Source organism: Cebus imitator, unplaced genomic scaffold (assembly GCF_001604975.1).
Source record: "Cebus imitator isolate Cc_AM_T3 unplaced genomic scaffold, Cebus_imitator-1.0 Scaffold23, whole genome shotgun sequence".
NCBI lineage: Eukaryota > Metazoa > Chordata > Mammalia > Primates > Cebidae > Cebus > Cebus imitator.
In genome coordinates, this window is record NW_016107338.1 from 4,170,805 (window position 1) to 4,195,316 (window position 24,512).

Below are 24,512 nucleotides of genomic sequence, written 5' to 3' on the forward strand. Positions count from 1 at the left end.
TATATACCTTTGATGCCAGTGCGTATTCTATAACCTAGCTACTAAACTCACGTCACTACACCAGAAAGTCCTCTTTCTGGATCAGGATTCACAGCTACTTAACCCAGTGTTTCTACAAAAGCAGTAAATGTGGAAAACTGTGTAAGCTTTGAAGCATGAAGTTAAACTGGAATGTTCTCGAATTAACATTTGGGAGCTGAGAGAATGTCAGCCAGAACTTCAGCTTTGCTGAGTCTCCCATTCTCTTGGAGAATGTAGTCCATTAACATACAGTGTCCTGGTTGAAATGATGAGAGCCACAGCTTGAAGGTCTGAGGCATGTGTGGGGACTGACATATCTGAGCACTGATGCTGCCCCCTCTGGCTGACCTCAGCTGCTCTGTTTGCTCATCACTTACTAGGAGATTGTGGCCCCGGTGGCTTAGAGGGATGAGCACAATTTGTGCCAAGAGGCTGTCCACTTCTTTAGGCGAGGGATGCTTCAGGATCGAGCATGGGGGTGTTTCATTTCTTTTCCCTCTCAACTGAAGAGCACTTTGATTTCCAGCACAAGTATTATTTTTGAAAGAAGCGATAGTGTGTAGGGCAAGTGTTTGTTATTGTGACAGCACGGAGATTTCTGTGAAGCTCCCCTTGAAGTTCCACCTTGAGCACTTGCCCTCGGCGAAGGGTTCAGTCGGTCCTTTCTCACTCCGCTCAGTTGTGCCAGGCCAAGCAGGCAGGGTTTTTCTACCTTTTCACCAAGAGAATGTTCTCTTAACATATGTCCCTTTAGCCCATACTGGACTCTAACCTTCTGAAGGTCTGGGACTGTGTAATGTTTTTTATTGTTGCTGTCATTGTAGTTTTGTTGGCTTTTAAAAATGTTTTTATTGGTATCCTTTATGGTACTAGGCAAACACGTTGTGTAACAAACACTTCAGAACCTGCTATGGAGCAGACACTGTGCTGGGCAACAGAGATGCCACAGTGAATCAGTCATTGTCCCTGCCCTTTTACAATGTATAGTGTAAGGGAAAGAAAGCATGCAACTAGGAATTACCTTTAAGTATTTGATGACATTCATGGTATGTCCTGGAGGGAAAGTAGAGGGTGCTGTGTATACCAAAAAACTTAACCTAGTCATATGGGCATGAGGGCCAGGGACCATCAGGAAAGGCTTAGCCAAGGAAGTAACATTTAGCCTGAAATCTGAAGGATGATTAGTAGGAGTGGCTCAGGCCAAGAATGGGATAAACGGGTCAAAGGGAGAAGCATGTGCAAAGATCCTTAGGCAGATTGGAGCGTAAGCAATGTTGAAGAAGAAAGAAGGCCCTTGTGGCTGGAACAGAGTGAGCACTGGAAGGCGGAGGTATATGAGCTAGGTTGGAGAGAGACCACATCACACTGGGCCTTGCAAGCCTTCGTCAGTATTTGGAGTTTTATTCTAAGAGGGGTGAGAAGCCACTGCGAAGTTTCAAATGGGTGAATGATATTCAGTTTCTGGTGTCTTTCACCATATCTCTCTACATTTGCCAGATAGCTAACTCAGTGGCAGCAGTGCAGCAAAGGTGGGGCCGGGTAGCTTGTGGAAAGGCCCTCTCTTGGTCAACCTTAGCTGATAGGCTAGGCCTAGTGTGCTGTGGTTATAGGTGCAATAATCAACAAGTCTCTGCTGTATGTGAACCAGCTTGATTTCTTAAACTCTTCCCTTTTGTTCCAGGCAAGTCTTTTTCCTGGAAAATTTTTTTGAGAGGAGGAGGGAGACTCTTACCAAACCCCTAAAAAGAACCTCCTGAGCTGGGGATGCCCCCCAATCAATCATTACAGTCCTGTGGCTGTAATGGAAGAACCAATGGCCAGTCCAGCTTGCCATGTTCAGCCTAGGCCGGCTGTGGCCTTGATTGGTTTCTGTTGATGTTGCTGTACCACTTCCACCACCACCACCGTTTGCCAGTCTCTGATTTTGTGCCCACATCTTGAGTGGGGAAAGAGGGAGTCGAAAACCTCAAGTCATACCCCATCTGGGTGTTCTCTCTGCCCGGGGAAAGGACTGTTTTGACATGCTCCCCAGAAGGAGCTGGCACATGGTGATTTTTAATTTGAGGTGAGTGAGGAGCAACTGACATTAAAAAAACAAACCCCAAGCCCCCAACACTGAAATCAGTGTTAACACATGCTTTGCATTGACCTTTTCTCCTGGAAAAAGCTTTGCTGTGCTCCTTGCCATCTGTTCTAGGGTTTTGAAAACTTTTGTTCTTTCTGAAGCTTTTGGCAAAGTTGTCTTCAATGTGAGTAAGTTGTTGATGGGTGTTGATCAGCCTCTTGGGGGTTATTCCTTGTGGGAGCTCACAGATACTATGGATATAGCACTGAAGTTCTCACTCTGGAGAGGACACTCTTCCACCTGATCAACTAGTGACAGGCAGAGCTGTGAGCAGCCCCTCTTGCCTTTTTCTGTGCCATTTCTCTTCTACCTTCCCTGGCAGTGGAGGTGTTCTTGCCTGATCTTCTGCTGCATGGAGGGGACGGCCGCATGAGAGGGGACACCAGGAGTTGGCACTTCTGCAATCTAGCCCTGGTCCTGCCACTAGGTGGCAGTACTAAGGAGGATTCTTAGGCTTTATTCTGCGCCTTAGTTTCCCAGTTGGTCAAATGGGTGTTGTAGTACATGACCTGCTGACTTCACAGGTTCTTGTAAAGATGGAAGCAGCACTGTCTGGTTCAGTGCTACCTTAGAAATATGTTTTCATTAAACTGTACAAGGTTTAAGAGATTTTTAAAAGTTTGTTGCCTGGTTTTAAAATCAGGAGATCTCACTTAAAAATCCAGGTATTTTTGGAAATCAAAAGACTTGACAACTCTTAGCCCATGTTCCTCTGTGACAGCAATTGGCTGGCATTGAGGAGTGGCTACTTCATGAGCAGGAGCATGAACTGCCTCATGGTCACTGGCCCCACTCCTCCCTGTGATCTTCCTGACAGTGCGTCTGTGTCATCACACGCCCTCCATACGATTTGTTAAAGTTGGACTGTTTTACTCCTTTATGTGATCTCCCTGGCCTCTTTAGGCATTTGGGTTCGTGCTCTTGATCTCAAGAAGATATTCCAGATTTAGAATTTTATGATAAGTAATATACAAATGCAAAGTGTTTTTGCAAGTAGGTGAGGGTGGAAGGGAAAGGCGGGAACCTTTTGTATGCCAGATGATTTGCTTATCATTTGATCGTCCCCAAAGCTTTGAGGTAGGAGTTGGGGTGGGGAGGGTATTATGAGCTGGTGCACAGTCCTGATTGATGGACCACGATTTAGGGGCTGGGGGATTACAGTGATATGGTCAGATAGCCTGAATGTCAGAAGAGAGTCTTTACCATGAAGTGAAAGCCCTTGACAGGTGAAAGGACAGCCTCAGGGAGATTGTGGCTTGCTGAAGCCAAGATTCAAACCTAACCTGTTGGGCTCTGAAGAAATACTACATGCCTCAAGGTAAAGCAGGGCATAGCGCCCTCCCCAGAAGCTGCCTGTCCGCATCTACACCTTTGGTAGGCATTTAAGTGAGGCCTATTTGCATGACTTGTAGTGGTGTAGTCCTTTTGTCTCTATAAAATACTTATACATTTTATAGAGACAAAATATTCTATAGTTTGAATATTTTGGGGGTACTTTTTTCTCTCCTTTGTAGCAAAATTGCTCCTTTTTTTCCAAAATTATTAATACACAGATAAAAGTAGAGCTACTTTGAAGCTGAGAAGGAAGCTGCGTGCAGAGCCCTACCCTTGTAAGGGAGGGAGGTCAGTCTTTCCTCATGTAGCCACTGAAGTACCTTCTGTAATCCTAGGCCTTGGAGGCACCCGGCTTTAACAACACTAATTTAGTCTTAATTTCTGCCCATGAGGAAATGAAGGCCAAAGAGATCCAGCAACTTGTTCAGTGTTCATTTACATCTCATGGGTGAAAGCCACTTTAACTGTTATCTGTCTGATTCCTTAGAAAAGCTTCCAAAGACTTTTATTTTATGCCTGTTTTCTCTTCCTCAGGTAATTAAAAAAGAAGCTGCGTTAAGTAAGCAACATCTGTTGAGTTTCACCTTATTTTAAAAGAGACACAGAGTTTGTAGGGCAGTAAATTGGAAAATGAAGAGCAGACAATGGGCCTGGTTGCTGTTTTTCTCCATTTGGTATCCTCTAGCTCTTTGAGCTGTGTCATCTTTCCATCTCAGACAACTGGACTCCATTCCCAAAGGTGTATATAGGACTTACGTTAGGAAGTGCAGTTTCCTTTTACCTGCAAGAAATAAGCAGTTGGCGATTTCAGTGCCTAGAATCTAGGCCCGATTTTAAAATAGCCAGCAAAACCTCTTTGGCAGCAAACCCAGAAGCCCTGTCTCAGCACCATGATGGGCCTCTTTGTCTCATATTCCTGGTCTAATCATTCTCATTGTCTGCCCAGCTGTTTCCCATCACTTCTCAAATAATCTGTTTGGTGTTTTTCTCCTCTTTCTGCTCACCTTCTCTTCCCCTCCCTCACTTTTCCTTGCAAAGTAGAAGCCGCTGGTGTCCTGATTCATTCAGAACAACCCTCCAGCATGATTCAGTATTTGAATACAGAGCCAGGAGATACACTACTTGCTGCTTCTTCCAAAGCCCCATTTCTGAATTGAATATTATGGTGAGGCCCCTGAGGAGAGTTTTAAAATATTTGTCTTTATTCATTTTTCTAGAGACGGAGGGTCTCACTCTGTTGCTCAGGCTGGAGTGCAGTGGTGCCATCATAGTTCACTGCAGCCTCAACCAATCCTCCTGCTTCAGCTTTCCAAGTACTTAGGACTACCACTGCACCTGGCTAATTTGTCTTTGTTTTGTTTTTGTTTTTGTTTTTGAGACAGAGTCTTGCTCTGTCGCTCAGGCTGGAGTGCAGTGGTGCGATCTCGGCTCACTACAGCCTCCACCTCTGGGGTTCAAGCAATTCTGCCTCAGCCTCCCGAGTAGGTTGGACTACATGTGCATGCTGCCACCCTCGGCTAATTTTTTTTCTTTTTTTTTTTTTGAGACAGAGTTTCGCTCTTGTTACCCAGGCTGGAGTGCAATGGCACGATCTCGGCTCACCACAACTTTTGCCTCCTGGGTTCAAGCAATTCTCCTGCCTTAGCCTCCCGAGTAGCTGGGACTACAGGCATGTGCCACCATGCCCAGCTAATGTTTTGTATTTTTAGTAGAGATAGGGTTTCACCATGTTGGCCAGGATGGTCTTGATCTCCTGATGCTGTGATCCACCCCCGGCCTCCCAAAGTGCTGGGATTACAGGTGTGAGCCACTGGGCCCATCCTGTCTTTGTTTTTTAAAAGTTTGAAGACCATGATCTCATGTTGATGTCAGAACTAAAAGAGATTTTAGAATTTATGTAATACCCTCCTCTGTGTGTTACGAATTCTCATTCACTGTCTTCTCCCAGCAGAGAACTAGGCACTTCTGTCATCTTTGCTTATTTAACAGTAAGCAACATCTGTTGAGTTTCACCTTATTTTAAAAGAGAAACAAAGAATTTGCAGGGAAGAAATCTGGAAAATGAAGAGCAGAAAATGGACCTGGTTGCTGTTTTCCTCCAGGTTATTTTAGTAATCCCACTGGTGACTACATAATCCCATGCTTATTAAAACCTTTTATCAGGAAATTGATCGGAAGCAGCTAATCCTAGGAGTTTAAATGTTGAAGGGTCTATAGGGAAGTGCAAATTAAAACCACAACAAGATGTCACTACACACCCACGAGAATAGCTAAAATAAAAAATACAATACCAAGTATTGGCAAGGATATGGAACAACCAGAACTTCCATATGTGGCTGTTGGGAGTAAAAAATAGCACAACCACTGTGGAGAACTGCTTGGCAGTTTCTTATATATAAAGGGAAATAGTCACTTGCCATATCACCCAACAATTCCATTCCTGGGTGTATACCTAAGACAGATAATTATCCATGTCCATAAAAAAGACTTCTGTATGAATGTTTAATTCGTAATAGCCAAAAGCTAGAAGCAATACACATGTCCTTCAACAGGTGAATGAATAAACTAATTGTGGAGTATGTGTACAATGGAATACTAGTTGACCAAAAAAACAAAAACTACTGATACATGTGACAGTGAGGATGGATCTCAGAAATGTTACGCTGCATGAAAGAAGCCAGACCAAAGGACCATCTACTGTATAATTCCATTTATTCTAGAGCAAGCAAAACTATAAGTATGGAAAGCAGATCCAAAGTTATTTAATACATGTGTGGTGAGGGAGGGAAGGGGAGATTGTCTACAAAGAGACCTGAAGAACTGTCGCAGTGATGGATTGGCTGTGGTGATGGGTATGAATATATACAGTTGCAAAAATTCATCAAACTGTACACTTAAAATGGGTGTGTTGTATTTTACGTGAAGTTGATGTAAAAATACAGGTTTTTAAAGATGAGGGATCTTACCTGAACCTCACCACCAACTAGCTGTATGCTAGTTGTGTCCTTCTTGGGAAAGGAACTTAATCTTTCTGATGATAGGTTGCTCGCCTACCTCATTCAGTCATTGAGCGAATACAGATGAAATCATTTATTTTGAAATGCCTTTAGAATAAGTCGTATACACATGCTGGGTGGGAGGAATATTGCATATACTCGTCTAGAAGACGAGAACTGTGGTAGTGAATGTCTGAGCTACTATATATATATATATGTTGGAATTCATTTGCAAATAATCTTTTAACTTTGTGGAACATGAGTTGTGTCACTTCCCCTCCTTGGCCTTGAGTAAAATGAAGGAGTTAGACTAGATTAGACGTAGAAAACTGGAGGCTTGGAGATTATCTAAAACTTTTCAGGTGTGTTTTCTTTAGCTTCTACACTATGGTGACCTGAACAGCATTAATTTAAAAGGTGACTTGTTGCCAGTGTTTAAATGTGGAAATTTTCACAAACAATTTTGGGTTTCTAGCTCATCTTTAGAAATTAGCAGATCTGACAACCAGGTCCATATTCCCACATGGCAACAATGTTCTGGAGTTGCATGGTGGCCATCCCATTACATGAGCCATCACATTAGTTTCCCATATTCTCTACCTCTATCTGTGTGTTTTTTGTCCTGTGTAGAAACTTTAAGTGGAAAGTCAGTTCATTTTTTAATGCTTACTGTATGTTAGACACTGTAATGACAATGCAGAGACAAACCAAATGGACAAAACCTCTAAACTCATGCTGAGCTATAAATAGCCGTCCACATCTTCATCAACAATTAGGGGGAGAAAGTTAGACCAAAAATGCTGTGTATTCTAGGGAAAATGGGAGAAAGCATGTTTTCTTGTGGACGTAAAAAAAAATTCCTGCATATTTAATAGGCAGAGCATGTCTGTGTCAAAATTATCCTGCCTCCTTCACTTGCTTGCTTCACATAATAGATCATATCCTTTTTATGATTCAATGGATTCGTGGATGAGATTATCTGAGTGTTTCAAAAAATGCCAGTAGGCGGAGAGACTGACACAGGTTACTGAATGTTAGATTTTCTTACCTCTGTCCAAACCATTAGATTTTCCCATTTAGCCAAGATCTTGGGATACAACTCAGGCTGAAATAAACATCTCTGTTGACAGTCTTCTCTGTTGACAGCCTCCTTCCATAATAGCCTGAACCCTCTTAAGCTCTGGCTGAGAATCTCATCACCCTGATCCATGTGACAGACAGGGCTGTGCACGAGAAGTATCTTGAATGGCACTATCTCCCCTCTTCTAAACTAGTAGTTTACATTTCCATTTGGTCTACTACATAGTGATAGTAACCAACATCTTTAGACTGACGAATCCTGTTAGGCGTGGATTTTGATCTCATGATCTAAACGCTTCTCTTCTGCAGATAAGCCCTTTTATAGGCATAGATGCTTGACAATGTCGCTTCATCTGTGTTAAGCAAAGTGATTCATTGTTTTGCTTTTAGATTTATCATGGTCATAGGCTTTGAGAATCTGGGCTGGCTCCTGTCAGCCATTGTGCTTACTGGATTGCGTCGAAGGCTACTGACCCATTTCTTCAGTCCTGGCTGAAAAGGTCATCTTGCTACCTACGAAGAAAACTACACTGCTCCCATCTGGTGGTAGTTATCTCAAATTGCAGCAGCCAAAAGAATTGCCTTTCCTTCAGTGGTGTCAGGCATCACTGAGCTGTAGGAAATACCTATTCCCACCTTTTGTTTCACAACACTGTCAGCTGTTTCCTTATTACCTAAAGGGTATCACATGGTTTTTCTCGGAACGTGAACCACTCCAGCTTCTGCTCATGACTAGCCATAGGACTCCTAAGTCTCACTTGGTTTTTCCACACATAAAGCAAAACACTTGGACTTAATGCTCTCTAGGAGTACTACTCTTGTGAAGTCTGTAATTCTGTGATTTTTTTAAAAAAATTCAAAATATCAATGAAATGAATCCCACTTACAGTATTTACAAAACAATTATGAACATACATGGAAATTTTGTAATTTACTTAATGCTCTCTAGGAGTACTACTCTTGTGAAGTCTGTAATTCTGTGATTTTTTTTAAAAAATTCAAAATATCAATGAAATGAATCCCACTTACAGTATTTACAAAACAATTATGAACATACATGGAAATTTTGTAATTTACACTATCATTTTCTTCTTCTTCAATTCTAATTAATTATAAGATAACATCATGGATTTAATAACTTTGGTGGGGGTGGAGAATAAAAAGATAAATACCACTGCATTAAATGCACATGTTTATTACAAGACATTCTGAAACCCTAAAAAGCAAAATGTAAAAAATATACATTTTAGAATTGAAGTGCGTGTGTGTGTGTGTTTAAAAAACTTCTGAGTGTCAATGCTACTTTTGAAAGTGGAAAATGTTGTTGAGGTACAAAGATTAGAGAGATGACAGTTAAAGTTTCATGGTAAATTTTAGAGTTTATTTGAATATTGAGGAACATTGTAAAAAGAAATATACAAACATGCAGTCTCTGGTATCATTTCTACAGTCCACATTTGGAACTGAAGCTCATTAAATTTTTTTTTTACAAAATTATGTGTATATTTTATGAAAACATGCAATAGTGTTTTGTGATTAAGGCTCGTTATGGTTACAAGGAACAAAAACCTGCTCAAGCTAACTTGAAAAGAATAACCATGTAAAGATACAGTAGGAAATGCCATGGACTTCAACAGACAGGTACTGGAGTGCCGCTGAGCCTTAGGGGAATTAAAAGGGCATAATCAGGACCCAAGTCTTTATTTCTCAGAGGCCAGAGATCTCTATAATGGCTGTTTATTGATCGGTATCAATTTTGCATGTGGCTTCTAGCCCGGTACTACATCATAACCTCAACTCAAATTCCCATACTGAAGACTTCCTTCTGTGTTCAACTCTATACAGTTTACAATTAGTGACCACCTCTGTGCAAGAGTAGCATAGTGATTATTATTATTATTATTTATTGTTATTATTTTGCTGCACAGGGTCAGTGGACAGTATATTCAAGCTAAATGATGACAATGTATAAGGCAGGCAGATCAACTGAGTCTCCAGTGTAACTGCTCCTCGTTCCAAAGCCTTCAACTTTGACAGCTTTGCCTCACCTTTTCTATCTAACTCGTCTCACCAATGGCATTGAAGACCTCATACAGTGCTTTGGGAGTGAGGTTGAGGTTAGGGTTCTAAGAATTTGGGGAATGCCATGGTACAGCAAATTTAGAGCATGTGAGAATGCCTATAGGGTTATATAAATTTCTTTTTTCTTTTTCTTTTTTTGAGACAGGGTCTCTTTCACCCAGGCTGGAGTGCAGTGGTGCAGTCACAGCTCCCTGCTACCTCTGCCTCCCAGGCTTACGCCATCCTCCCACCTCAACCTCCTGAGTAGCTGGGACCACAGGTGCACGGCACCATGCCTAGCTAATTTTTGTATTTTTTGTAGAGACAGGGTTTCACCAAGTTGCCAAGGCTGGTCTTGAACTCCTGAGCTCAAGCAATCTGCCTACCTTGGTCTCCCAAAGTTCTGGGATTACAGGCGTAAGCCACCATACCTGACTTATAAATTTCTAGTAATGAATCGTAAACTGCCTTTTAGAGAAAGGTCAGTGTGAACATTAAAAAGTCTCCCCAGGCCAGGTGCGGTGGCTCACGCCTATGATCGCAGCACTTTGGGAGGCCGAGGCAGGTGGATCACGAGGTCAAGAGATCAAGACCATCCTGGTCAACATGGTGGAACCCTGTCTCTACTAAAAATACAAAAATTAGCTGGGCGTGGTGGCAAGCGCCTGTAGTCCCAGCTACTCGGGAGGCTGAGGCAGGAGAATTGCTTGAACCCAGGAGGCAGAGGTTGCGGTGAGCCGAGATCATGCCATTGCACTCCAGCCTGGGTAATGAGTGAAACTGTGTCTCAAAAAAAAAAAAAGTCTCCCCAATAATTGTGTCATACTTGCCTAGTGTTTGCTACTTGGAATAGCACTCTCTTGCCCATACCATGTATCTTTTCAATAGCTCAGGAGGTAGAGAGGGCAGGAGGAATCTTTAGGTCTGATTTTAGATTTGAATTGAGTAATAGGATGAGAAGAAAAGAAGAGGAGATTCTTCAAATTAACTGACAACTATTTATAATAGCAATTAGTGAAATAATTTCCTAGCCTCTCTGCTATGAGGGAAAGTGTGCAGCACTTATGTTTTTAAAAATGTTTTTGGTTTGAATCAGATCTCTTTGAGACCCTGTATTCTTCAGCCGGTAATTGTTTTAAAGGGAAAAATAACACAAAATCTCACAGACTTGTGGTAAGAATTAAACGAGAGCATCAAAGTACCTAAGACCAGGCCAGGTACCGTGGCTCATGCTTGTAATCCCAGCACTGTGGTAGGCCAAGGTGGGAGCCCAAGAGTTCAAGACCAGCCTGGGCAACATAGCAAAACCACTTCTCTACAAAAAAGTACAAAAATTATCCAGGAGTGGTGGTGTACACCTGTAGACCCAGCTACTTGGGAGGCCAAGGTGGGAGGATTGATAGAGCCCAGGAGGTCAAGGCTGCAGTGAGCTGTGATCATGCCACTTCATGCCAGTCTGGGCCACAGAGGGAGACTCTGTCCAAAAAAAAAGAAAATGTACCTAGGACAGTAGTTGTAATGTAATTGGGGGTTTTCTCCCCCCATTTATCTCTTTATTTGTAGGTTATTTGAAAAATAATTACTATTCTTTTGTTATCCTGAGATAGGTGTTTGAGAACAGTTTCTCTGACTCTTGCCACCCACTCCCACAAGTAATATCTCTGAGTTCTGAGAATCTAAGAATGTGTTCTACTACAGGCTAGCCCTAAAGGCTGGCTGGCAGTGGAATCAGTACCATTAGCAGTGACAGTGGCAACCTGCAGCCTCCATAGTCATCTGACTGACGTTTTGAACATTGACTCAAAAGAGCTTGTGTGTTTCTCTCACAGGTGGATTTGCTATTGTATTTCTGGTGAGGACAAGCAATGGGATGAAATGTGCCTTGAAACGCATGTTTGTCAACAATGAGCATGATCTCCAGGTGTGCAAGAGAGAAATCCAGATAATGGTAAGGCTGGCCCTTGGACTTGGGACTGTTTAAAATGGGGGCAGAGACTGTACCTTCTAAGAAAGCCAAGCAAGCCTTGTTCCCTTCCCTGAGATGGCGGAGAGGCCTCTCGACAAGCTGGGACTGAGCAGTCATGGGATGTAGGACACCACCCTTGCCTTGGTCACTCTCAGCTAGAGGGCAGAGAAGAAAGGAACATAGTGAGAGAACTGACCAGTTTTTAGGTCAGAAATATCATTTGGGGCATTGGGAAAAGCTTACTTAACAACCTTGTTCCCAGAAATTAACTGTGGTATTTAATCCAGAAAGCCTAACTTTCCAATGAGCCTCCTCTTCTGGTCTTGTCTCTCTCAATACCAATCCCCAGTCTCAGTTCAACCCTCCTGGACTCTTGAACATTCCTGGGAATATATCCTTATATAACTTAATATTTTTACATGTAGTTTTTTCGACCTGGAATGCTTTCCCCCTTTTTTGGCCTGGAAACTTAGACCAAAACCTAGAAACCTCATATATACTTTATGAATCTATTTATAGAAGACCAAGAACAGGCAAAATTATCTATAGAAATCAGAAAGTGGTTATTTAGGGGTAGGGAATTGGCTAGAAAGGGGTATACGGGGACTTTCTAGGCCATGGAAATGTTCTGTGCCTTGTTTTAGATAGTGGTTACACAGGGTATATACGTGTCAAAACTCAAACACCTTAAAATCTCTGCATTTTATTATGTTAATTAGACTTCAGTTCTTAAAACATACTCATTTTTTCAAGATGCAGATTTATATGTTGAAAGAAAGAGACCCTATGTGTTAGGTATACATGCTGAAATATGTGTGGAGGAAATAATGTAATGTCCTTAGAACAATGAGTGGGTTTAGAAGATAAACAAGTTGTTAGAGTAGCATCTTTCTTTTACCTTTGTTTGACATTATACGTAATAAGAAACTTTAAATATATAGTCTTTTATTCCTTTGTGCTTCCACAGTGCTTTTGTTTTATACCAATTATATTGGTTAACCTGTTATGTTGTAAGCAGTTCTGCTGTCAGGAAGTAAGTTATTTAAAATTAGAAATTGTATGCTCCAACACACTGCTTGACATGAAGTAAATGGTTAATAAACTTTAGAAGAAATGCGCATTTGAATAATGGTAGTAGCAGATACTTATGTTCACCTAGAGATGGTGATTGCTTTTATGTCCTGGATTTTAATGCTTTTTAAAGAGCAGAAAGAGATCCAAAAATGGAGAGGGTGGCATTGTAGGTATTCCACCAGGCTCCGCTTGCCCTGTTCACCCTATGTAGAGTCAACTTTTCAGTGGCTGCTTAGAGTAACTAGTAGGCGGTTGGTCTACTGAAAGTACTCAGAATGTTAGAGAGCCTGGCACTACTCTACATTTTAGAAAGCCAAAACTATTTGGGAAGGAACTGTCAACATTACACAACAAACCAACCAACTCCCAAGACTCACATATATATACACACAGTCAAGATCACGTGGGCCTGTCTGTAAGTCACCAACGCCTTCCACTCCCCTGCACAATGCTCCAGACTCCTGTTCTTGCTGTATCTTCCTTCATACACGCGGTGAGTTTTCTGGGTGCTTCTCGTTATTTGTCTTCCTCCCTCCTTGCGCCATGCTTGTTCAGCTCTCACACACTTTATTTCCTGTCTTTACTTCTGCTGTTTCCTCTCTCTGGAATGCCCTTCTTGCTCATTTTCTTGTGTTACAAAAGCAATCCCATGATTTCACTTTCTCCTCCTTGTTTAAAAACACAATGAGAGCTTAGTGTGCTAGGCAGGCATTGCAGTGGAGGAACTAAGAAGCCCAGGCCCATGAGGAGCTCACAAATTAATGGGCCTCATTAGGAGTTAAATCACACAGGTTCAAGTTCTGGCCCAGACCCGTATTAGCTGTGAGAGTTTTTAGTTTATATTCTTTCAAAGCTTAAATATTCAAATAGGTGAACTACGCTTGTTACAAAAAACATCAAGCAGTTCCCTGAGGGGACCTCCTATGCCATTACAAGGTCCCAGAGGCAACCACTTTAGGTGATTCTTTTGATGTATTTCTAAATAACATGCTAATATTGCTAGTTCTTGATTTTTCTTCCATTTTAGGCATTATCTCCTATGGGATGTAAAGATGTAACTGTCACATATCCGCTGCTTGTATCTCTCTCCAAATACTTGCAGTATTCTCATCTTCCATTTTTCCAAAACACCAGCCAAGTTTGGCTATGTGCTGTTTATATGAATATTAGTTTTTGCATTATTATGTAAGAAAACTATTTCAACTGAATCTCCTGGTGGACCATGATTCTTATGCCTTTCCTATATAACATTGCTTTCACTAGAGTTGATAATTGTCTTGTTTTCCCTCTCTTGGTCTGAGTTTTCTTTGTGCTTTTAAACAGTTTAATTCCCAATTTTCTTCAAGTTGTATAAATCATTTTTTGAAATTTTTAGACACATTTAATGGTGTTTGTTTTATCATCTTCAAGATTTCTCCCTCGGTCTTCTGACTAAGAAATCTGGCTGGTTGTTCTCTAGGCCTAACTTACAGTTTAATCTTGGAATCTCCTGGGCATTTCCTCTGCTTCTCTTTTTTGTTAGTACCCCTAATTCATCTTTCAGCTAACTTCCTCATTTTGTTGGAGCTGATCCTCCAGTGTCTTTTTTCTTTTTGAGATGGGGTCTCACTTAGTTACCCAAGCTGGAGTGTAGTGGCACAATTATAGCCCACTGCAGCCTCCATCTCCTGGGCTCGAGCAATTCTCCTGCCCCAGATTCCTGAGTAGCTGAGACTATAGGCACATGCCACCAGACCCAGCTAAGTAGAGATAAGGTCTTGCTATGTTGCCCAGGCGGGTCTCACACTCTTGAGCTCAAGTGATCCTCCCATCTCAGCCTCCCAAAGTGCTGGGATTACAGGCATGAGCCACTATGCCCAGCCTCAGTAGCTTTTTGATACATAATAGATACATTTTTTAGAACTTTCAAGTCTAGAAGTATCTTTATGTTATGTTCATACATCATAGTCTGAGTAGAAAATTCCAAGTTGGAAATAATTTCATTTAGATTATTTAAAGCACTGTTCTACTATGTTTTAGCTTTCAGTGTTGCTCTTGGGAAATTCTAAGTCATTCTAATGCCTAGTCCTTTGAAAGTGGCCCATATTGTCTACCTAGAAATTTACAAATTTTCTCTTTGTTTCTAGTGTTCTGAAATTTCTTGATACACCTTGGTTTATGCATTTATTTATTATCTTAGGTGTTTGGTGGTCCTTTTCATCTAGAAATTCATATCCTTGCATTCTGGAGAATTTTTTAGTTTCATTTTTCCCCTTTTTCTGAAATTCCTAAAATTTGGATGTTGCTTTTCCTGACTTGATTTTCTAATTTTCTTGATTTCTCCCTTCTGTTTTTTATTTCTTTGTCGTTTTGCTCCACGTTCCAGATTTCCTCAGCTCTATATTCCAACCATCCTGTTGAATTTTATTTCCCAGACTTTTAAATCTCTGAGATCTTTTTTGTTTTAGACACATTTAATGGTGCCTGTTTTATTTTTAATTTCGATAAAGTCCAGTTTATCAATTGTTCTTTTTATGGATTGTGCTTTCGGTGTCGAACCTAAGAAATCTTTGCCTAGCTCTCAGTTCTGAAGATTTTTTTTTTTAGTTTTATAGTTTTACATTTAAACCTGTCACCCATTTTTAGTGTATGTGTGTGTGTGTGTGTTTTTGAGATGGAGTTTCCTTGCCCTGACGCCCAGGCTGGAATGCAGTGGCGCAATCTCAGCTCACTGCAACTTCTGCCTCCTGGGTTCAAGTGATCCTCCTGAGTAGTTGGGATTACAGGCACACGCAACTATGCCTGGCTAATTTTTGTATTTTTAGTAGAGATGGGGTTTCACTACATTGGTCAGGCTGGTCCTAAACTCCTGACCTCAAGTGATCTGCCTGCCTAAGCCTCCCAAAGTGCTGGGATTATAGGCTTGAGCAACTATGCCTGGCCTTTTTGACTTAATTTTTACATAAGATATGAGACTTAGGTTGCAGTTCATTTTTCCCTTGTGGTTTTCTGATTGCCTTTAGCACCATTTATTGAAAAGACTGTCTAACTTCTATTGAAAATCTTTGTTAAAAATCAGTTGAACTTAATTGTGAGGGTCCATTTCCAGGCCTTTGTCTATTCTCTTCCATTAATCTGTGTACCTATCCTTCTACCAGTACCACACAGCCTTGATTACTGTAGCTATATATGTTTTTAGAATGGACTGAATCCTCCCACTTCTTTTTTTTTTTTTAATTTCTTACTGTTTTAAATCTGAAGTCTGATGTGATGTTTTTAAGCCCACCTTAAGTCTCAGACTTCTGTCAGATGGAAACCATAACCCCAGCCCTGCCTCTCTCAGTGATTGTAAGAATTGTGAAGGGAATTAGAAGATGTAACATGCTGTCTAATACGCTGAGAGTTGTGTGTTGATATTCAAAGAACCGGATTCCTCTCTGTACTTTTCAGTGAAGGAGGGACAGGCATGTTGCATCCAAATGCAAAGAGAACTGTTTGCGATTTCACTGAGTGGTTTCAGGTTTTATTTTGATAAATTCTGTCCACTATGTACTGGAGTCTGGTCTGAGTTCTTTGATCTAGCTGGTATGTGTGCTCTGATACCGTCAGAGGGATCTGCCCTCTGATGGACAGTTGGAAGGTGGGTTTTGGACTTCTGATCCCTTTGCCTGAAAGCAGGAGAAGATTAATTATCTTCAGACCTAAAGGGGTAAGAACAGTGATAGGAAATAGCTAGAGTTCCAGATGTGTCAAGGCTATTCCGTGTTCACATCTCCTGGCTCAGATGGATTACATCCTCATTGAGCTTGATAATGAGGACACTAAGCTGCCACCGGTTATGTTTGAGGATTTGCTTCGAACAGAAGAGATCAGATGATTCAAAGCAGACAAATGTTTTCTTATTCCACAAAGGGTAGAAGATAGATCCTGTACAGTAGGAAGCTCAGGATTGTTCTGGGACAAGAATCTGGAACAGATTATTTTATCTTTTTCTTCAACTTTTACGTTCCAGGGTACATATGCAGGATGTGCAGGTTTGTTACGTAGGTAAATGTGTGCCATGGTGGTTTGCTGCACAGATCAACCCATCACCTAGATATTAAACCCAGCATCCATTAGCTATTCTTCCTGATGCTCTCCCTCCTCCCACCACCCCCAGAGGCCCCATCGTGTGTCGTTCCCTGCTATGTGTCCATGTGTTCTCATCATTCAGCTCCCACTTATAAGTGATAACACAGATTATTTTCAAAGATGCTTTGATGATATTTTTTGTGTAAGAAAGTTTGTGTGTGTGTGTGTGTGTGTGTGTGTGTGTGTGTGTGTATCTACATAATGCATATTGTTTGAATTTGCCTGAAAAAAAACACAGGAAGCATGAAAGAAAGAAACAATAAAAGTGGTTCTCTATAGGGGATGGGGATTGGAGTAGGAAAAAGATTGTCTAGTATTATGTGCTATTTGAAAGTTACTATATTACACATTTTAAAAATGAATGATGGCCGGTGCAGTGGCTCACGCCTGTCATCTCAACACTTTGGGAGGCCAAGATGGGTGAATCATTTAAGGTCAGGTGTTTGGGACTAGCCTGTCCAACATGGTGAAACCCCATCTCTACTGAAAATACAAAAATTAGCTGGGCGTGGTGGTGTATACCTGTAATCCCAGCTACTCAGGAGGCTGAGGCAGGAGAATCACTTCAGCCCAGGAGTTGGAGGTTGCAGTGAGCCAAGATTGTGCCACTGTACTCCAGACTGGGTAACAGAGCAAGACTTTGTATTCAATAAATAAATTAAAAAGTAAATAAATAATTTAAAATTTAAACAAACGAATGACATTTTAAACTGTTTTGTAGTCATTTGTATGAGTAAGCAGAGATCCAAAGAGCTTTCAGGTTCAATAAGAACAAACCATGTCATAACAACATCCTGTTCTCCTTTGGGAAGGCATCTGGATAGAGAGCTCAGTGGGATGCAATAGATCCAGTATATGTGGACTTTGGCCAGCTGTTTGGATAAGGACACTCACCAGCCATCTGTCAGCAAAATAGAGAGTCTAGGCTGGATGCTAATATAGTTAGATGTAATTGCTACTGATTATAAAGATTTCTGATAAGTGGTTTGATATTAATCTGGAGGAAACTTTCAAAAAAGAAAGCATTGTGGCTTACCGTTAACTTCATGTTATTTTACATTTAACAAACAACTTGGTTAAATAAATAGAAAATACATTGATCAATTATGTACCTTTGTAAAGCTGGAAGATGTAACAACTGCATTGAGTCATAGAATCAGGCTCTAAAATGGTTCTTACAAATTGGAGCAGTGGACTGATTCTAATGAAATGAAATAATAAGGGAAAATCATACACTTGAAATTGTATTCTAATCAATTTTACAAGGATAGTTTTCCCTGAAAATCACATTTTGACTAATACTCATCATAATTCCAGTACTCTAAATAATAGTTGTAGGCAAGGGCAGCAAAGCATCTTTCCCTCATCTTGCCTTTTTCTGAGTAAGCAGGTTGTAGCTGAGGTATTCCCTATGTGGTTCCATTCTATACCTCTACATCCATTTCTGTATTGTAAGCCTGGGGCTGGTCTTTTAACCAAAATCAGAGGACAGCTTGGAACACTCTGGCCTGTTGCTGCTGAGAACAGGGCAGGAGCTACTGCCAGTGTACCTTAAATGTGAGTCAGTCTCAACTTGTGGTAAGATTTTCTCTTGGCCTTTTCTATATTTCACAGCCATTCAAACAGATCTTCTCCGTCAGAGTTATAAACTAGTGGGGTTTTACTCTAAAATCTGAGATATTGCTGTGTCATCAGGTTATTAAAGCCAAATGCCATTGTCTCTCTGCAAAGAGGGGGTCTTTTCTGCTTAGACATAGCTCAGGATCTCTGCAGAAGACAAAGGAACAGTAGTTTGGACTTGAACTGTTTAGCAAACATCTTGACAAACTGCAGGGTGCCATCTGCAGATGTTAATTATCCAGTTTTGATCCTTTAGTGCCTCTTTAGATTGGCTTGTGTTACTCTATCTGTATTACTTTAACAAAATACCTGAGACTTGGATAATTTATACAGAACAGAAATTTATTTTCTTATTGTTCTAGAGGGTAAGAAGCCCAAGATCATCATGGTGCTGACAGGTTCAGTGTCTGGTAAAGGCCTGGTCCCTGCTTTCAAGATGGTGCCATGAGTGCTGCTTTCTCTGGAGGGAATGTTTTGTCTTTACGTGGTGGAAGGCAGAAGGGCTAAAGAGCCTGGTTAGTTCCCTCCAGCCCTTTTATAAAATTGCTTATCCCATTCATGAGGGTTTTACCCTCATGATTTAATCACCTCCTAAAGGCCTCACTGCTTAATACTATTGCATATGGGATTTAAGGTTTGTTTGTTTGTTTTTTGAGATGCAGTCTCACTTTGTCACCTAGGCTGGAGTGCACTGGTATGGTTTTGACTCAGTGCAACCTCCGCCTCCCAGGTTCAAGTGTTTTCTGTTGCCTCAGCCTCCCCTGTAGCTGGGGCTACAGGCATGTGCCACCGCACCTGGATAGTTTTTGTATTTTTAGTAGAGATGCAGTTTCACTATGTTGGCCAGGCTGGTCTCGAACTCCTGGCCTCGATCTGCCTGACTTGGCCTCCCAAAATGCTGGGATTACAGGTGTGAGCCACCACACCTGACCTGGGATTTAAGTTTTAACTTGAATTTTGGAGGGGACACACACCTTCAAACCATAGCATGGTTCTACCAATATTTTTTTCTTTCTTCCAGTTGCTTTATTATTCTTAGGATGAAACCAGCTCAGAGGCAACATTGCCGATTCTTTTTCAAATAGTTAAATATAGAGATGTGAGTCTTTCATTCATCTTTGTGAATATTTGGAGGATATGATTTGCTTTATTTTGGTTTCAAAGAACTTCTCTCCAGTTCTTCCTACCTTCAGGAATATGTAAATGGAAATGAGTTCTAGATGGGTTGATGATGAGATGGAAAAACAGAGGGAAGGGTAGGCCACTAAAATGTGAGCCCCACAATCACTCTGTTTGGGAAAAACTTGAATTCTAGAGACTGCATGTCAGCTTCATCATCTCCCTTCTCTTATCCAGAGCAGATGCTGTAAGTCTTTTGTCTCATCAAGCTTCTTTGTCGTTCCTATACATTTAGGAAATGACCTTGTTCTCTACCGAAAATAAAACAACAGATCTGAACTCACTTGAATTCTCTTTTTCTTCCACCTTAAACCAACATGCATAGCCATCCTCGTCTCCTTCCTGCTTGCCAGGAAAAAAAAAAAAAAAAGTTATTCTAAGACCAGTCCTTTGAACAGTACTCTTAATCTCACCCTTCTATTTACAGAACTTTTTCTGTCAATTATCATCATCCTCTCCTGTATCTTAAAGCTCTCTTCTCTTGGCTCCTTCCTTTCTCTGGTGCTCAGTTTTCTCCCATCCTAAACACCCTTTCTCTCAGTGCTGCTGCCGTAGGCACAAATGTTCTGCAAGAGTAATCTGTAGACCCTGGCTCTACTTGCCCAACTCCCTTTCTTTGCAAGTCCAGTTTCATTCTTACCACCATCCCATCCGTTCTCTGAAACTACTCTCAAGTAAGTCTCCAGGGACTTGCATCTGCTAATTCCAAAGCCTGTCTATTCTGTCTGCTCTTGTGTTGCATCTACCATTTCTGAGGCAATAGGTATTCACAATCCATCACTCAGAGGAAGGCTCTAATGAGTTTTAACTTTGATGCCCAGGGTTCAGGTGTGTTCACTTCATACCATGGTGGTTTCTTTTGTTTTGTTATAAAATTTGTTTTCAACTTTAAACAGTTGAATCTCTAATTAGAGTGGTGGTAGTTTCTGTTCTCACAGTCCAAATTGCCAAGTTTGTATGGTGATTGTCATGAGGCCACATGTTTTCTACTCCTTCCCCTGACCATTTTGAAGCAAAGCAAAACAATTTATTAAAACTAGTTAAAAAATAAAACTTTACCTTGCATTTGTGCAAAAATCATTTCACCCAGTTTGCTTTCTTTTTCTTTCGATAACTTAGTTCTTACTTTGGTTTTGAACGTCATCATTACAAAGACCTGCCTCTCTGGAGATGTTCAAAGGACTATGCCAAAATGTAAGGCCACTTCCAGTGCCCAGATGGGTCCTGACACAGAGAGGGTGCTCAACAGATATTGGTTGGATGATTGAATTCATCCAAGCAGCTCTAAGAGATCACATGCAGTTTCAACTGAAGAGCTGGAAACTTGCCCATCTTATATCCCAGTTGGTTGGCTTGAAAGGCTTAATTATGAGCAAAATGCTTAGGTTTGGATGCTATTGTAGTCCCTTCAAGACTTTGTAAGAAGCCTTTGTGTGTGTGTGTGTGTATGTGTGTGTGTGTATTTCCCAAAGGGAGAAAACAGCACAAACTATTTAAAAGTGAAGTTGAATTCATTTTGCCTCTGCAACCAGGAAAAACATCAATTTTATTTTTCTTAATTAGAAGTTCACACATTTAAGTAGTTCATATGTTCTCTCTATTCTTTACCCCCTGCAGTATTTCTGGAGAGGGGAGTCTTCGCTTCTAGTTTATGTGGAGCATTGATGCAGTAAGCAAGTAGACACTTTGTGCATTTGACTCTAGAATTTAGGTTCTGGAGTATGCTATGGTTTAGTAGGGTTATGGAGTTGCTATTGAAGATCTCGCTGTGAATCTCAGGGACCACTGGAAACCTATTCTTGACCCTGCTCCTTAGTCTTCTCTCTCAACACTGTATCATCTCTGTATTTAAATTATCTGTGCTAATGGAGCTGACTGGCTAATTCTGTCCCATTAGCATCTGAAACTAACAATGTATTTCTCATCTCTTGTTCACAGAGGGACCTGTCAGGGCACAAGAATATTGTGGGTTACATTGATTCTAGTATCAACAATGTGAGTAGCGGTGATGTATGGGAAGTGCTCATTCTGATGGACTTCTGTAGAGGTATGTATATGAACCATACCCTTAAGCTGTCATTTCTCTAGCATTTTGATTATCAAGGTTGGGGGAGTCATTTCACTTAATGTGCACTGTACCGTATGGTATGTTCTGGTTTTACAGATGAGAAAACTAAGGTTAAAAAGATACAGTCTGCTGTCAACTCTTGGTTATTCTTATAATGGCACAAACAATTTAAAGTGTAGGCAATGTAAAACTCCATTTTCATTGGGTTTAGGAAGGTTTGGTATTTGTATATAAATGAGAATGGGTAAGAATGAGAATGAATATGTTCTTTGTGATGCTTTATAACAAATGATGAAGACACATAATAAAGACCCAGCTCCAGATGGACAAAAGAAACAGGGCAGCTTCCCCAACTCCCTCACTTGTGTGTTCTCTTTCCCACTCATGCCATCATTCTTGTGTTATGGGGTAAAAGAATCCTTTTCATCTAATGGAAGTGACCCTCGTGTCCTTGCTCTAAAGCTATAATTCCTAGTAAGGTGAGACTATATCCAAATGATGCAGCTGTTAACAGTTGAGTAAAGTCATTGAAATCTTGAAATTTCAAAAAACATTTATCTTGGGAAATTCAGACTGTAGCATGATTTTTTTCAGAGTTAATTGCATTTTATATAACCATTGCTTGGAGGTTTGGCTTAGGTCCATGCCTTACTATTTGGTGCTGTGTTTTGTACTCACCCTCAGTTCCATTAACATTTTCTCTATGCTTAAGATACTATCCATTAATTAAATATGTTGCTAATCACAAAAATGTGATGTTAACCAGTAATTTCAGCCCTTACTGTATTAGCTATTTACCTGATTTCTTAAAGTATTACCAAATTTGAACTTAACTATTTGTTTCCTCCTGCTCATTCCTTTTTTGGATACTAAAATGTTTAGAGATCAGGCAGTAGGAGCATCCAGGCATCTGGATAATTTTGTAAGTGAAGTCATCAATCTTTTGGTCCTAGAGATTAATTGTTGGTGGCCAAGCAGTAAGTAGTGAAGCCAGAGAGACTAAGCTGTTTCTGAAGTTCAGACTATCAAACCATCTTCTTCCTGTTCCCTGGACCTATTGTGCCATCTGATTCTTACTAAAAGATATGGCAAGTTGAGGCTGTGGCCATGTCTCATACACAACGGTCGCAGTATAACCAGGCAACTACAACAGGACCATATTGTCAGTTCTACTCATCTTGAAGACATAATGAGGGCAGCTCACATCTGGGGTGCTTTATAAAATAAAGAAACTGTTTTTGATGCATTAGAGGAGACACTGAATCGTAAGAAAACAAATCCCAAGCTGGGAGTCAAGACAGGTAGGTTTGAATCCTGGATCAGTCAGTGGTCAGCTCTGTTACCTTAGTCCAGACCGCTTCTCTCTGGACAGCCGTTCATTCTCTTAGACTAACTGACAGGTCTGAGTGTTTATACCTCTCCTTTGTGCTGTACGTACCCCTCAGGTGGCCAGGTGGTGAACCTGATGAACCAGCGCCTGCAAACAGGCTTTACGGAGAATGAAGTGCTCCAGATATTTTGTGATACCTGTGAAGCTGTTGCCCGCCTGCATCAGTGCAAAACTCCTATTATCCACCGGGACCTGAAGGTACAGACCACGCTCTTTCATTGAGTGCATTCTTACCGAGTATTTTCTGTCTGCCCCAGGGATGGAGGAGATACTGTGAGGATAGGCGAGAAATTTAAGGTATGGTCCCTGTTTCTATGCTTTTCTTCTGCCTGAGGAGAGAAAATATAAAGGAAAAGGTACAGTACAGGTATAAGTTTTATTACTTAAGTAGCCTCCAGAAATTCTTCATAATTATCAAATGCCTGAGCCTGTGTTGTTTTTGTTTTTCCTGATATACTCCCCTCACTTTTCCAGGATTGTGAAAAACAATACTTTTAATTTAAATACTTAGTAAACATGATGCTTGGTTTTTAAAGTCTTATTTCATATTTTGCAAAATCCACTAATTGATTTTTTTAATTGTCCTAAGTGCCATCACCATGCACCACGCCTTTCACATTGTAGTCACTTAACAGTGTTTGTTGAATGGAATTGGCACCTTGTTAGGGTTCAACTTAGCATGTATTGAGCACCAATTGTGTGCCACGTACTCTGCTACATCTTATGTACAGTGTCTCTTCAGAGGGAGACATTCTCTGTTACATTTTATAGTTGAGGAAACTAAGGGGCAGAGAGGTTATGTGACTTGCCTAAGATCATATAACTTAGGAAGGACAGGGCCAGAATTTGAATCCAGCCCTTTAGATTCTAAATTACAATTCTTTTCATTCTACCTGTGTTTCAGGAAGCATGCTTCATAGCTAGTAACTGGAATCACCATGCCATCACCATGCACTGGCATCACCATGCCATCACCATGCACTGTGCATTTCATATTGTAGTCTTATTTCATATTTTGCAAAATCCACTAATTGATTTTTTTTTATTGTCCTAATTGCCATCACCATCCACCATGCCTTTCATATTGTAGTCACTTGACAGTGTTGAATGCAATTGGCACCATGTTAGGGTCAGCCTCCCCTAGCATGCTTGTTAAATGCAGGCTGCTAAGTTTCACACTGAATCTCTTGGGCTAAAATTTTTATAGTGATGTCAGGGAACCCCGAGAAGCCATAGCTTAATACGAACACCAGGTGGTTTCTATATACTCTAAAAGTTTAGACTAAAGCAGCATACTTGCATTTCTTTTATTTCTTAACTTTTTAAAAAAATTGAGACATAATTCACCTACTATAAAATTTAGTCCTTTAAAGTATATAATTCAGGTCAGGAGTGGTGGCTCACGCCTATAATCCCAGCACTTTGGGAGGCCAAGACAGGCAGATCACCTGAGGTCAGGAGTTTGAGTCCAGCCTGGCCAACATGGC

General features: G+C 40.8%; 1 protein-coding gene across 9 annotated transcripts in view; it reads left to right on the plus strand.

Annotated features, from left to right (window-relative positions):
- The window catches only part of LOC108299663 (AP2-associated protein kinase 1), a 171,963-nt gene that overhangs the window by 75,311 nt on the left and 72,140 nt on the right, over nt 1-24,512 (plus strand). For all 9 annotated transcript variants that reach the window (XM_017522061.2, XM_017522066.2, XM_017522065.2 and 6 more), the window contains exons 3-5: nt 11,448-11,566; nt 21,506-21,614; nt 23,081-23,223. In XM_017522061.2, coding sequence (XP_017377550.1) covers nt 11,448-11,566; nt 21,506-21,614; nt 23,081-23,223 — 371 coding nt within the window. The remainder of the gene's footprint in view (nt 1-11,447; nt 11,567-21,505; nt 21,615-23,080; nt 23,224-24,512) is intronic.